Source organism: Antedon bifida, chromosome 7 (genome assembly GCF_963402885.1).
Source record: "Antedon bifida chromosome 7, ecAntBifi1.1, whole genome shotgun sequence".
NCBI lineage: Eukaryota > Metazoa > Echinodermata > Crinoidea > Comatulida > Antedonidae > Antedon > Antedon bifida.
In genome coordinates this window covers 19,387,579-19,403,892 of record NC_136232.1, presented here as the reverse complement: position 1 = coordinate 19,403,892, position 16,314 = coordinate 19,387,579, and the positions used below count along the sequence as shown (strand labels likewise).

The window sequence follows — 16,314 nt, the reverse complement described above, 5'->3', positions numbered from 1 at the left end:
TTTGATGCTCCCCAAAAGCCATGTAAAATGGCTCAAAACACAATGCACTCTGGTCAAGGTTTAGCCAATCAAATAACAGTTATTTTGCGTTGACTGCTTAAATGGGATTGCAAACGGCCATTTGATGTTTTTAACCGTTATTTTTAGTTTCTGTTGCCAGCAAGAAATGGGTAATTTATTCACATGGTTATTTAGTCGTGTTATTTGTTGACAGCAAAAACAGGTCCTAGTTTACCAAAATAGATTGATAGGCATTGGTTACTATCATCAGGGTCACTAAGGGTCAGGTGTTTTAATTGGACTATGATGATAAATAATTTGTTTTTTTATGTTTCTGATCATGGGTATTGCATTTAGGAAATCATCTGATGATGAATATGGATTATAAAATTAGTTAGTAAAAAAGATTGTTATCTTGACCCCTGACCTCCATTTTAGACCCCTTGTTGATGATTAGGAAATCAATAATATGAACTATTATTCTTTTGTTTTTAAATTTGCTTCAGTTTCCAAATGCAATCTAAATCTTTCATAATTCTGATTTGTCAAAATTACAGTATTTGTTTACAATTTTAGTATGGATTCATAAAAACCATTAAAATATCTTGTAGCCTGGATTATTATAATGGAGTTCTTTTTAGCCTAGATTAATATCAGGCCAGGCCAGTAGTAGATGAAATTTGCCTTCGGAATAGTTAGGAAAATAGTTTTAAAATGGCACTTTGGTTCTTTCGAACCCACTATGCATGAACATTATGGCCATTTTGTTTTTAAAATGTTTTTTTTATGAATGAAAGTGTTTCAACAATATCCGGGATATGTGTATTAATTACTAAAAAACAATTTCACATCATAAAATACATTCATCAAAAGGCTTATCTTATATGCATTATTTATGAAATTGTAAGAAACTTTATTGTAATTTTTGTTTTTTTCCAGTTAGATGATACTAATATTTCTATGAATATGATTACATTATAGTCTAAATTTTACAATCAATTATTATATCATAATTCCCAGTAGCTATTATAATGACTATCTTATATCTGAATATAATTGTTTAGTGGACGAGTAATGGAATCAAATTATATGCAGTAATTAATCTGTCATTTTGTCCATAAATAAAGCCATTATTTTTAGATAGCTTCTATGTATTCATCAAAATGCGCTTGTGATGAAAATCTTCTTAAATGATATATTATTATACAGATAATTTTCATTATAAAGAAAACCCTTGTTTATGTTCCTTACCAATTCTTACTATTCATAGATTTAATATATATACAATCATGATGATGATACACAACCTACTAATGTGAAAAGAACAATAATGGAGATGGTTATACAGTAGAACCTCTTCTTTGGGATACTACCCCAGGTCAACTTGGACATTAGGACACTCCTATAAAAGGGTCTTTCACACTTGTTCTGGCACTGTTCAGGTCCGGTGCCAGGAAATCAAATCGAACATGAAGGTTCGTTTTCTCGACGCTCCATGTGGCTGTGCATATCTATTGGCAAAACATTGATACGGTGACAATTTGTTTAACCATGAGGGTTTCTACCAACTGAATTATTTAGATTATTATTTAGATTCGCAAGGGGTCACCTGCTTGTACCTAAATCCAAGGTTGGAACGAACAATCTTCTACTCTTTTCTCTCATAATTTTGTTAATACTCTCTTTTCATATTTTTTGTTTAAAAAAAACTTAAAATTATATATCAAAGAAATGATTATTTAGTATAATTATAAAATAAATAGTATAATTTACCTTTTCAAATTGTGATGTCTATTTTATGTCTATTTGTTTTTATTGTATCTCTTTTAAATGTACTTTTTTGTGATTGTAATTTTTGTATTTTTAATTGAATAATAGAGGGCCCCTGGATATCAGCTTCCTTGCAAGAGAACTGGAAGGGTCACCCTCTATAAAAATTGTTGAAATAAAAGAATAAATAGTTAAAATTTAATTGTTGTTTGTTGCCTCTTCTATTGTAGGTAAAATCCTGTTGAAAGAGATCATGGAAGAACTTCAAAATATCTGTGCAAAGAGACCAGTAGAGAGCGGTATCACTTGGAGACCAGGGCAAGCATGTTTCGCGCAATTCTCGCTTGATGAATTGTGGTATCGTGGAAAAGTGCTCTCGGTCCAACAAGACATCATATGGGTAGGTGCTTATGATAAGCGATGTTTGTGTCTTTTCTCAAACTTTCAGTAAATCGGCTTTAACACATTGAAACACCGGTTTTCGTAAAAATCAAAGTTAAGCAACGTTGGGCCTGGTAGATCTTGGATGGGAGACCATCTGAGAATATTGGGTTTGTATATGGAGCTGCGTCATTTGAAATCAGTATTGCTGACTCTTATGGCAGTCTACAGATCTACAGATCTAGTATCTGCCACATCTGGCCCATACCTTTCCTCTGGTCAAGGTGGGCACTACAAGAGAAGCCCTTGATCAATGATAGGACCAATCAAGGTGCTTTAAACACTCCTGGCTTTAGTTTCATCCATCATTCAGATGAATGTAAAACTATATTTACATTGTTAAATGTGACAAATGTCAGCCAAAATAAATTCAATATAATTTATTTGGTCGAACTGTAAACATGGATTGAAATGTTATATGAATGCTATAAAAGACACATTTTCTTTGTTTTTACACCAAGTAGAAGTAAAAAATGTATAAAAACCTTTGTACATTATTCCACATTTAAACCTCATTTCATACTAATTGGCTGAAATAATGATAATGATGATAAGATTAAGATAAAATTTTAAAAATAGCAAAAATATAACATTAAAAAGCCTTATTATGGAGAAGAATGATTATTTACCACTTTTTTTTTCAATTTCTGAAAATTAAAAGGATTGTTTTTCTAATTTCATTTGTTTACTTTGTCACATGATAGATGAAAGTTTGTTTCTCAAATATATGAAGGAAGACAACACTAAGGAGCAATTGACATTACTTTGCAAAGTTATATAAAAAAATACATACTCTAAATGTTTAACTTTATATCTGACAGCAAAGTATAATTACAGAATGGAACTATATCTATCAGCCAATTTCAATGTTTCTTTACGTCAAGAGAAAACATAAGCCAAAGGCTAGTTGCCATTTCCAATTAAAAAAAAAAGAAATTCAAAATAACTTCCAACACAAAACAAACAAAATGATACAGAGAAAGAAAGAGGACAAAAACAAAACTTTTATTCATGTCACCTTGAATCAGTGTCTGCTTCATGGACAGGAGACTATTCAAAATTCAAAATGGCAGTCTCAGATTTTGGTTGCCTCGGGTCGTGTTTCCGCAGCCAAAACAAAATTATCGGGTAATTTTTTAACCAATCAGGTAATTAATTAAAAAATAAATATCAGTCATTTCCAAACAACCAGGTGCCCAATCACAACTCAACAATTTGTCCTTCAGGTCAACGGTTAAAAATTGCGCATTTATCCGATAATTATCCGATTTGAATGAGATAAGTATCGATTAATTTTTCTAGAGTGGAATCAAACATTTCTTTTCATGTCATATTTTCTTCTTGATCCAATTTTGCCCCTCTCTTTTTAAGGTAATAACAAAACATAATTATTGTACGCCTTGTAAATAATGGTATACAAACCAACGTACAATATAACCTTATTCCTTTGAAATTAAGTTATTATACTTACATGTGTCTCGTGTGTTTGTAATGCACCCTAGACACTATCATCATCTATGTTGATGTTTGACATACTTTAACATCAATCAGTATAAAAATAACTTTGGTTTTCTGGAATTTCTTCTTAAAAATAGAATGAGATGAGATTGTTTAGTTATTTATCATTATTTGCCATAAAGCTGATTGTTATTTTATGCATTGGCATTAACAGCCAGTTTCATTTGGTTTCAGTCATTTCAGGATGAAGTAGCAGTTACTAATCTATACATGTCTATAGGGTATTACAATTTATACTTGGCGGCATCTATCTATATTCCAATTCAAATGCGAATATTGATAATTAGTTTTAATTACTTTGGACTGAATCAGTTGAAATTCCTTCTTCAGATAGTAGGCCTCAAGCAGAGTGGCACTTCCTGGTGTTCGTCGCCACTCAATCCACGATAGTCGTGAAATGCTCCAAGCGTTCGCACCTTTGAATGGGGTTTTTTTCTCCTCGAATAAAACACCTTAAGCTTTTTCTGTTTTCATGCATGAAGCAATCGCCTCTGTCTTATTACCTCCATATTTCAAAAGATGTTTCTTCCAACCAATGATTTAACAGTGCCTATTCGAAGCGAACAAACTTTGTACAAATATTTTATTGAATTGTGGGCTACAATATAGAAATTAGTTTGTCCTGCTTAGGCAATCAACAGCTTACTGCTGCTGCACCTGGTATTTGAAGCAATTACACAAAATATATCAGGGTTTCTAATAATAGGTAAGCCAAAATAATTACTGTAATGGTAAATTGTATTTTTTATTATCGTAATCATTAAAAACTGCTAAAAGTGATCTTCAATTTATGGAAGGTACTTCAGCAGCTGTGGAAATAATGGATATTCATTGGTTTGCTGTAAATTAGTATTAAGCTTAATAGTCCATGACGAAACTCGGTGCAGCATCTACCTAAAACTCTTTGAATAATTATGTATAGGTATTTAGTGTATTCCTTAGCTAAACATCCCACTCAAAGAATGAGGCCATTGGAGATCTTATCTAATATAAATTGACACAAGCAGCCCTTAAAGCACTTAATGCCTGTTTGATTCCAAACCGGCCACTGTTTTCTATGGCAACAGATCATTTATCTTTTCTTCTTTGGAATGATCTGCCACAAGCTTTTAAAAAGGCAACATCAATTGATATTTGTTTAAAAGTCTTCGTACTTCTTATTGTGGTTCACTAAACTAGAATCTGTTTTTTTGGATAGGATGCCTTTTTTCACATGAGCTCCCTGTTCAGTTCCAGCGAGTTCTCAAATGGGAGTTTCAAAGTTCTGGAGCATGAAGTGGTGAAAGTGGTTGTTTGTTATTGTTATCTTAATATATTTTAATATATTTCATGAACCGTTTTTGTGTGTAAAGCGCTAGAAACCATTGTATTAGGCGCTATAAAAGACAACCATTATTATTATTATTCCCTAGGAATCGTATCAAAATTATTCTTCTGAAGTTATTGCAAATGCAATACGTGTTTTACGATTTATGATTTAATTTTTGGTTTGTTTAAATGGCAATTACTGCAATAAACAGTGTGTACGATTATCTAAAAATGGTTGCTAGGATTGCATAAACAAAATATAGTTTTACTGCAGTAACTGTAAGATAATTTTTACTTGGCCCTAACATTTTTTTTTTTTAAATTCTATATTGAAAATATACGAAATATACAAAACTGAAAAAAAATTTGAAAATCTTGTTTTTTGACCTTGAATACGTTTTATGACATGATTACACAATTTGCAGTTCTCATTAAGAAATTACCAATTTATTACTCAATACTGTGTATGCTTTGTAGAATTGTTAACATACACGTCTCTGTACTATCTAATTAAAGTTTCTTTTATGATTGATAGAATTAGAATTGACGAAGAACATAGCCGTTGGCATAGTAGGCTTTGATCAACTCACTGTTGTGTATTCAAAATTAGACGTTATTAGTTTACTTCTGTCAAAATATAGTATCATTTTTAATATTCGTATTTAATGATGTTTTTCTAATATTTTAACTGTACATTAAGCTGATATCAGATGTTTCAAATTAGGTTATAGGAGTATAAAAGCATTAATACATCAAAACCTTAGTACCAGACAATGTTTCGGTATTATTTTCAACAACTAAACTTTCTACCCTTTTCTTTAATTTGGCAACTTCGTAGTTTGTGGGTTTATTTTTGCAAATACACAAAAACTATCATTACACTGGTATAGAATTTTAACATTTTTACCACTTAACAATCCACCCAACTTCACTATATCTCTTCTGTCTACATTCTGTCCTACATAATCCCCCAAAATTGCATACAGCATGGGTTATCTGCAGATAAAAGTCTTGACAGATGTAACACGAGGAAGATTGTTACTTTTGCCAATGGTATATGATTAGCAAATGGGGAAAAAAAGATTGTTTTTTTTGTTGTTATGAATACCAATATGCTTTGTTTTTGTACAGGTGCAGTACGTGGATTTCGGCAACAGCGAGGGTGTGACAGCTGACAAGCTGAGAACGGCAACATGCTATACAGAGATCCCACATCAGTGCCTAGAATGTATTCTGTATGGATCACGAATTGTAAGTATATATATGATGGATTGACAATGTATTGATGGAACAGTTCAAATGGTTTAGTTGCCATTGGCTATGTCCAACCTTATGCTGTACAATGTTTAAATACGTCAACAATTGGTTTGTGTATGCGTCTTTTGAACTTATAAATATTGATGTTTTGTAGTATTCAGTTGATGAAAAGAATAATTGAACTTTCTTTAAACTATTGCCTATTGGTTTTTTGTTGTTGAGATTAATTTCTTCTCTGAGTGAGCTGTTTGTCTTCTGGACACAGTACCTTGTTGAAGATTGACTTAGTTTTAACTTTTTGTTTAACATTATATTAATACATTTCATTTATTTATTTGACCAACAAATTATAATATAAAATTATTAATTACTGCTAGTAAAAAGGTTTACTATAACTACAAGAGTCAGCAGTCCCATGATCTTAACTAAAATGGATTTATAATAAACAATTAATATATTTAGACGTGAATATACAATTAAAAATCAAAACAATTGTATCAAAATAAATAACATTAAATTATCCCTAAATTAAATAAAATTTGGTTTAAAAGAAAAACAAAATATTAGAAGTAATTGAATAAAGAAATAATTATCCATGTAAAATATAAATATATGCAAAGAATAGTATTAACATTTACTTAATTTAATTTATTTAATTGTTTGTGCTATGTATGTTTAGATTTGTTAGTAACTTTCTTGAGTAATTCCTGATTTATTAGTTAACAGTTTATTCTCTTGACTTTGACTATAAAAAAATGTTTGTTTGTGGTGTCAGTGTTACAGTAAATTGTGTATTCTTTTTTTTTTATTATCTTTGCTAATGTTACAAATTATGAGTCAGACAAAGCTTAGGCTCCAGAGGCAAACAACTCTTTGACATGTTGTAAATTTTATGTATATAATTAAGAGTTCATTTGTAAGCTCATGTAAACACTGTCTGGGATAATCAGTTTCAACATTAATTATTAAAAGATGTATTGTCCCCCAAAAACATGAAAACTGAAGATTAATAGAATCAGACTTTGAATTTTGTATTTTGTACTTAAAAAAAACCCCCAAAAAATAATGTTTTCACTTATAAAATGACAAATTAAGCAGTTAAATTCAACCAAAAACCCTTTGGCTGACTGGCAGTCAATTTGAATATTTTGTCCTTATTAGAGTTATTCAGGTAAATCATTTTTTTCCTATCCAAAGTGGTTAACTATTATGTGACATTAAAATGGCATTCAACCAAAAAAGGAAACAAACAAATTTAATGAGAAAAATATATCTTGAATAATAGGAAAGAATAAGAAAGAAGTATATGAAAAAGTTTAAAGAAGAGACATTATTAGTTTGTATACATAAATACCTTACTTCCAACCAGTATCATCATCCTTTATCTTGTATGTACAGGGGTCCAGTGCATTATTCTCTAATCCAAACTAAAACACTACCTAGCATTGAGACAAAAATTGAAAAAAGGTGTGAGAAAGAGTTTATTCAGGGCGTGTGGCGCTGTGTGTTGTTCATAAGACCATGGAGAAATAAGTTAACTTATTTCTCCATGATAAGACTAATGATCGTGAGATCGTGAGTTTGAATCCAAAGCTTGTCGCATTGCTTGTATCCTTACGCAAGACACTTTACATTACGTTTGCCTCTCTTCACCCAGGTGTATAAATGGGTACCTGATAAAGGTCAAAACATAACTGCTCTGATTACTGCCTGCTTGGGAGTATATTTCCAGACATGTTTGATCCAAAACATGAAGCACTTAAAGACTTTGTGCATTAAGCACTATATAAGATTGATGTATTATTATTCAACCAAATCAATTTTCAACCAAAGATAACTTTGCATTTTTATGGGTAATATTTAGCGATGATTACTGTGGATATAGCTGTTGTTTTTAGTTTTTAATTTATTACGTTTTAAAGATATCAAAAATGACAAATGAGTTGTCCAGACAAACTGTTTAAAGTTACAGGCACCACAGGCAAACAAACGTGTTAATGTGTTGTAAATTATAGGACATTTGTTGTTATTCGCTTTTCTTGACAGAATTGATGTAGAACTGGGACTGGAAATAAAAAAAAAACACTTGGTTTATCACGGCACATCCGTACTAAAATCCTGGAGGCAATTTTGTGATTTAGATCCGAGTAGACCCATTGTTTTTATTTATAAAATGACAAACAAAACAGAAAATGCCGAAAACAAAATAAGAAAAAAAAAGGCGAGAGAAGGTTAAAATTAAGATTAAAAATCAATTTAAAACAAAGAAAGAACAAAATATATTTTTTTAAATGGCCATTCACACTCTATTATTATTATTATTAAACACTGGACGCAACTATTTTCAATATAGAATGTATCGTATATGTAAATATATTTCTAGTTGGAATTAAATTTTCTTGGTTTAAAAAAAATTAAATTACAATTCTATTAATAGAAAATTAAAATTAATTTATACTTTTTATTTATTAATTTTATAGTATTCATTATTAATCAAACTTAACTACACCATTGAGATTGAAATCATCATGTTTCATAAATATAGATTGAAATATAATACTTTAAAGATAAAGTTATGGTTAATTTGTCTGATGTATCGCATGTAATTTTAATTTTCTTATTTCCCAACAGGTAAATTCAGCGAACTGTTGGCCAACAGATGCATTGAAGTTTATGTATGAAAACCTTACTATTTGTAGAATAGAGCGAAAGGTACTGTAATGTAGTTTTACTATTTTCAATGAGCGCTTACAGGCTTAACCCAGGAGCTTATACCTTTGAGCAGGACCCAGAGAAATAAGGAATTAAAATATGCCGAAAAAGGATAAGAGGCCTCCACTGTTAGATGGCTACTGGCTATTATTACAATTTTAAAGGGGATCAGAATGCCATTCTGACCTTTGACCCACATACCAGGTCATGTTTATATCTCCATAAGTACTTGTAGAAACTTTGAGTTATTCTCAAATTGTTTGAGACCATGGGTTGTGGATCAAAGGTCAGAAATGGCATTTCTGGTAATTTTTGACTAAAATGTCCCATTAGACTAAGTATGAATGTATACCTTCTGATCAATTTGAAAATTCAAAATGACTTCGCTGTGGTTGTCGAGATTTAATAACCTTTCACCCTGACCTTTTGACCGGTTGTACCCGTCCCGAGATCACTAACATTTACTCCAGACTTACTTGGAATCAAGTATTCTCAGTGTACTGAGCATTCAGTAAATTTACGGGCAAAATATCTGACCAAAAAACTGTCGGTGTCATTACTTGTCACATATTGATGTTGTTAAAAATGTATGCAAGTAAACATTGATTGTCTTTTTCTTAGGGTGAATGGCAAAGAGGCATGCCACTCATGGTTATGGTAACCATGCCAAATGGACTAGACCTACATGATGCCTTAATCAGCGGACCATTGTACAACAGTCAAGACGTTGTCTTCTACCAAGACAATGACTTCAGACTGGATGCTCAAAGACTAGCTGCCATGTCGGAGAATGAAAGATCGTACTACCTCGGGAAGAGTACAGCCGATTTCCTGCCGCTGGATTCGTTCTGTTGTGATAGTAGTATGGAATTCATAATGATGGAATTACCAGAACCTGGCTCACTGTTTGATGTAACTATCACTCATGCAGATGCGCCTAATATGGTATGTATTATATGTTCCAATACCATATAATTAAGTTTCATTTTTATTTCTTGCTAATTACAATTTACATATTTTATAATTTATCATGCTTATAAAGTATGTCTCATTTGAGGCTTAGGGAGTGGAGTTGAAAGAGTTTTGAGTTACAACCCTGGCACTAGGTAAGGATTGAACCCTAGAACTAGGTCAGGATTGAACCCTAGACCTTTGGATTGCATGGCAAGCATGTTACCCACCAAGTTACAGCTTCACTACAGCAAGCATGTTAACCACCAAGCTACAGCTCCAATTACTTCTTTTTAAAATAATACCTGTCGTTTGATTGTGCAATTGTTGTTCACATGGCGTGCAATAGTCCGTACTATTGATAGTGTAATAGCAATTTTTTTTCATTCATTTCGCGTACGAAAAAAATCTATGTGAAATCCAATAGTAGAGCTGTCGGTTGTTCAGGAGGCAGCGATGTACATAGTGTGATCTCTCTAACAACAAGCAATGGCAACGACAAGAATCTACTTAGATGTTTTATAAAACAAATTATGAATGTTATTATATTCGGTGAAATATGAAATTCTATTTTCACTCGGGAGAATTTTATCTTTCACCTCATGAAATTATTTGTTGTACCATCGCACTCACTAATATTTGTATAATGTGTACTTAACACCTTAAAATGTATCCTCTTACCATTCAAGGCCTCTCAGGTTACCTTGCCGTATTTATGTTTCAAATTAATAACTATACGATTAAAGATATTAGAAAATGAAAATTGATTTTCTTCCGTGTGAAACATAAGCTTCATCATCGATGGTAATTGGCAAACAACGACATTTCTCACTTCAGACTCTTAACTTGTCTTCTCACATTAGATGTTAATTGTTCTATCTATTTGCATAGGGACCACGTCAGTTATTTTACTACAACTGCAGTAGTAGCATATTTTTTTAATGTTTTATTTTAGTTTGTTTCAATGTAGAATTTATGAAGAAGGCACTTCAATAAACAGTGTGATGACTTCGTTTTCAAAATTGTTTGCTAAATTGCACACACAGGTTTTTAAGGTTTAAAAAATGTAATTACTGCAGTAACTGCAGTAGAATATTAATTATGTTGACATTTTCTTGCACAAGGTAGAAAGGGTAGAGCGGCTACTGTATCTCCACTTGCTTTTAGTCGGCACTACAACTTACTGCCTTTAAATCAAACGTTTAGTGCTCTAGGCACACTAATTCATTTTAATCAGTATCTAATGTTTAGTGTTTCAATTATTTGCAATATTTCTCTAAATCTTTGATGAACTCTGTTTAACATTACAATCCATATAATATATCCTAGTTCAAGAACGTCGCTGGCAATTTAACTTGATTAAGCCTAAACTTACAATTGCCACTCATAATTTGTTAACTAAACTTTACATTGCAATCGACATGTTGACGACCTCTTAAATGACCCTAAGCACTTTTTCTGACATCTCCTTATCACTTGGAGTAGATGCTAGGCTTTTAAAACGAAAGTATCTTTGTCTTATCCATAACAAAAATCCTTCCCCACCAATTTTTTTCTCAACTTCTATTTAACTACTGTATTTATTCAAATAAACGCCCGCTTTGAATAAAGGCCCCTCCCCACCCCCCATCCCCTTAGAACACCATTTGGAATAAACGCCCACCACCCTATAGAAAACAATTTGGAATAAAGGTGGCATTTATTTATTTCCTTGACTAAATGCCCCGCCACATGCATACACAATATGATCATCCCGTTAATTGACTTATTTGACAATTGTACGGTTGGTAAACGTCAAAGAGCAGGGCTTTTTGTGGCATTTGACTATAATTATTATCCCCAAAATTTGTTTTTGTGTAATTTCCGTAGTATCTCAATTTCTGTACGTCCATAATTGGCCAGATTTTCTTGTGAAATGATACTTTCAAATTTTGTCTGTATTGTCTCATCACTGCATTGTAATATTGTATTTCTTGTATCTGATATATTGATAGTTCATTGATAGTAAACCAGTAATTTTAACTTACGTTTCAAGACAGTTTTGTCTAGCTGTCAGCTAGATTTGGTTGGGCGATTACTCAGGAAAGAAGAAATAGTTGGAAAACAGATAACATGTTTCCGTAATCATCAGATATAATTTGACTGTCGACTGAGACTCCTTGGATTCTTTATTTATTTGATGTATATCATAGGCTTCTAATTGTCACAGTGACAAATTAAATACCAGTTGTGATCATCATAGAGTGACAGTTGGAAGGACAATTTTCAAATGATTTTGAGTATAACGTTCATACTAGTCGATTCTCCACTAGGCGAATTTGTTTCGCGCGAATCGAAAGCGTCATGCAATGCGCATGCGTATTCGAGTTTCTGTCTGTCATACTCCCTTCTTCGACGAATTCTAGTTCCTTTGATTTTTTGCCTCAGCGAAATTTACTAGTTCGAATTGTTTCTACTTTTTGCAAAGCGAAATATTGCGCAACCAATCAGAGCTCAGGAAATAAGCTATGACACTTTCATGAGCACTCATGAAAAAAAAAACTCAGCAACCACGCGAGGAACATGAAAGTCGCAGCTATTCGCTCATGTAGTGAAAAGAGAGTAGGCGATTTTTTTCTCTTCGAAACGTTGGATTCGCGCGAACAAATTTGCCTAGTGGAAAATCGGCTTAATACCAACTAAAGTACATGATTCATTTAAATATTAATTACGTCATGACATCTTCTTTCTTTTTCGTCATTATATCATCACTTAAGCATTAGCAGAGAGAAAAGCAGTTGACAATTGCGATTATTATCAAAGGATACTGGCAATCCCTGTATTAAAAGCTTTGCCTGTCACAACTGCACTTTTCTCTCTTGTGTATATTTTATACGATTTCTAAAAAATCATACAAAGGTAATTATTAAACTGAATAACACATTTTGTTTTTATTTGTGTCAATTATCATGCCTGACTTATTACATGCCTGGTAAATTTCTGATAGTACAATTACTTTAATAGCCTCATGTAGTTTCAGGTTTGAAATTGAATGAAATTACTGTCTGTTGCAAAATATATCACCTTTCAAGCCAAAAATAATTCTAAGTGCATTGCGACAGCATCATGCATAAAAAACCCAGGTACTCCTGTTATTGTGGTATCAACTACGCAGAGTATTTTGTTGGTTGTTGGCGCCACAGAAAACGTTCGTTTACAGCCAAAAAATTAATCGTCCTTAGGTAGATAAATTTTTCAACCTAATAAGCAAAACATATTTACAAAATAATGTAGAATTTTGGCACCATGTCAAAATTATTCTACTGCAGTAAATTTTGTTTTCCTAATGTTTATGCATTATTTTTTGGCGAGCTTTTTTGGGTAATCATACAAACTGTACTGTAGAGACTGCCTTTATAGACTATAAAACATTACTGCAGGGCAAATTTTCATTTAAATCTTGATCACATTCAACATGTTTTTATAGAAAACTAATGAATACTACATAGTCTTTTGACTATTGATTACATTTCTTTGATGTTTTTGTGAATTTTCATGATCGAATTAATTTTTCAATTAGTTTTGTTGTGAATGCACTTTTTAGTTTGCCGACATGAATTGTGCAACCTAGTTTGCAGTATTTGTGCACTATAGTGCAACACAATATCATTATTACATAAACAAGTTGTTTTGTGAAACAAACAAAAACAAGTACTATTGTGAAGCACAGTATTCCAATACTATTATTTTCATTTACGTTTGATAAAAAAAGATAACTAAAATTTTTACTGAAAACTGAAAAATTAGCACATTTTAAATCTTCCATCTAAAATGAATTATACACGCATAATTTTCAAAATATTCATTGATTATTAAAATGATAATTTCTTACATTTTTTTCATAAAATAAATGCGTTTTCATCCAGAATATTCAAACATGGTTTGTGTCTATAAAATCTACACAAACTAAATTTGGTGTATGTTTTTTGTGTTTTTGAGTTTGTCTATTTTTTAACCAGATGTGGAATTGGTATCATGCCTAGCGACAATAAACATCATGCAGTATCAAGTCTTTGTTTTGGCAGTAACCTTCATTCCACAAGATCTGTATCTCCTGGCACTACTGTATACTGTAGACTCTTTTTCAAAAGCATGTCCACACTTTCCTGTTCAGATTTCCAACCCTATGGTCGCTTTTTAAAAATATATTGAAGTAATAGATTATTTAACAATAAAGTGTATCTGTCAGCAGACACGATACTCAATGATGTTTATTGTCCATAGACATGATACTGCACGATAATACATAGTAATGATTTCAATTTTTGAACAAAAAGCCAACAGCTAAATGCGCTTATCAAAGATGAGATTAAAAGTACCTTCACCTAGTGATACAATACACTGACACGACACCGAGAAAATGTATTTTGGATGTACTGTACTTCGCATTGTTTCTGTAATTATGATGATGATAAGAAATTACAATGGAAAAGTGATGAATGATTATTCGTTTCATTTCCTGAGATGGATTGTTTTATTAAATATAAAAGTGATGAATAGTGTAATACTGTAATACATCAGTCAAAAAGATTTCCCATTGAAGTGTAGCTCCATATTTAATATTGATTGTTCTTTTGATTTATACCTTTTCCTTGAGAAGAACGTCACAAATTGACATAAATAAACGTCTTATCTTTTAACAGTGAAAATAGTCCTGTAGCACCAAAGACAATTTAAACCCGGAGCTGCCCTTTAAGTTTATTTAACATGGTGTCCCTTCCTTTAATGAGTACATGCGAAAATCTATGGTTTCATGCAACGTATGTTGAATAGTGGTAACATCCTTGTTGCTTGTGTTGTGCAAACATATGCTCCATAACTCCAAAATGTATTGTAGATGGAGAAGCATTCTATATACTTAAGTCTAGAGTTTACGATTTTTCTTTTTCTGTTTATAAGTTTATTAATATGGATGATATTTCTGAAATAAAAAGGAATTGAATTGAATTGAATTAAGTGGTATTCACTTTCAATAAAAAGTGTGATTAATGAATATGACCAAAATATTGTTTCACAGTCATCCCCCACCCACTTAAAAAAAGCCTTACACAAGATTAGATTGTTTTACTCATCCTATTAAAGGTTATTGTAAAAACAATTCTAAAAAAGAAAAATCAATCGTGATTTTTTTTTCAGTGATGATTATGAGATTATTTGTGGATTTCTGTCAGGTTTAGTTTTTTCATTATTCATATGGAAACACTTCTGTATATATATTGTAGTAGAGTATTTATTGTCTTATCTATTTCAGGTATATATCCAACACTTCCAAGGCCATACGGAAAATCCAGTGACGAGAGATTCCATTAGGCAATTGAACCATTTGATTGAAATGAACGCAGAAATACATCACCTTGCAGCTGCATGGCCGATAGTTTTTGATCCATATGTCGGTAAGTGTATTGTAATTGAGTTAGAGATAATTCAGTGTTTTAAATTCCAAACCCTACCAGTGATATACTGGAAATTATTTAGAGTTATATTGCCCCCCTTAAAAAATAATTGAATATGCCATTTTAATGTCACATAATAATTATTCACTTTGACCAAAAAGTTACCTTAACAAAACTGTGTTTTTGGTTGAATTCAACTGTTTATTTTTTTAATTTTTTTATAAAACATTATTTTGTCACCGTTTTTTTCTACGGAAGTGATTTTAACTAAAATTACAAAAGTGTTATTATTGATCTTCACTTTCATGTTTTGGGGAATCTTAAGATTAAAACAAATCTGAGAATGAGAAATAGCTGCACTAACATTGGAACTTCTGGTTAATATGCAGAAAACCTACTATTAAAGAATAAAATATGCTGGATGTCCATTCTTTCGGACCCCTTTAGGATAAAGACTTCCCTCTAGGGCCGTTGTCTAGAACTATAGATGATTGAAATGTGTACCAAATTGTTGTGTCTTGCATATGTGCAATGTATAAGTTACTGCCTACGGATACAAGCAAGATGACACAGGCCGATTTTGAACTTTTGCCTCTCACTCACATGCTAGTCCAACACCGTTATGCCATATTCCTATCTCAAATCACACATTTTAACAACAAACTTTATCATGCATGGTGTCATCTGTTATAAGCTGATCACTTCATTTGGTTCTTAAAAGTCAACGTTTGATTTATCTTTGATATGAAGCCACTAGGCGAATTTGTTTCGCAGAGAAAAAAATCGCGCTACTCTTTCCACTACAAGGGCGAATAGCTGCGATTGTCATGTTCATCGCATGTTTGCTGAGCTTTTTGATTCTCATGAGTTGTTAAAATATACATGCCTCCCAATCATTTCTTGGGAAAGTGTCCCCTTGAATAGA

At 31.9% G+C, this 16,314-nt stretch overlaps 1 protein-coding gene across 1 annotated transcript in view; it reads left to right on the top strand.

The window, feature by feature from the left end:
- The window catches only part of LOC144848222 (uncharacterized), a 75,744-nt gene that overhangs the window by 21,507 nt on the left and 37,923 nt on the right, over positions 1 to 16,314 (top strand). Inside the window, exons 15-19 of the mRNA XM_078704935.1 lie at positions 2,001 to 2,170; positions 6,169 to 6,288; positions 8,926 to 9,006; positions 9,628 to 9,951; positions 15,248 to 15,389. Of these exons, the coding sequence (XP_078561061.1) occupies positions 2,001 to 2,170; positions 6,169 to 6,288; positions 8,926 to 9,006; positions 9,628 to 9,951; positions 15,248 to 15,389 (837 nt within the window). The remainder of the gene's footprint in view (positions 1 to 2,000; positions 2,171 to 6,168; positions 6,289 to 8,925; positions 9,007 to 9,627; positions 9,952 to 15,247; positions 15,390 to 16,314) is intronic.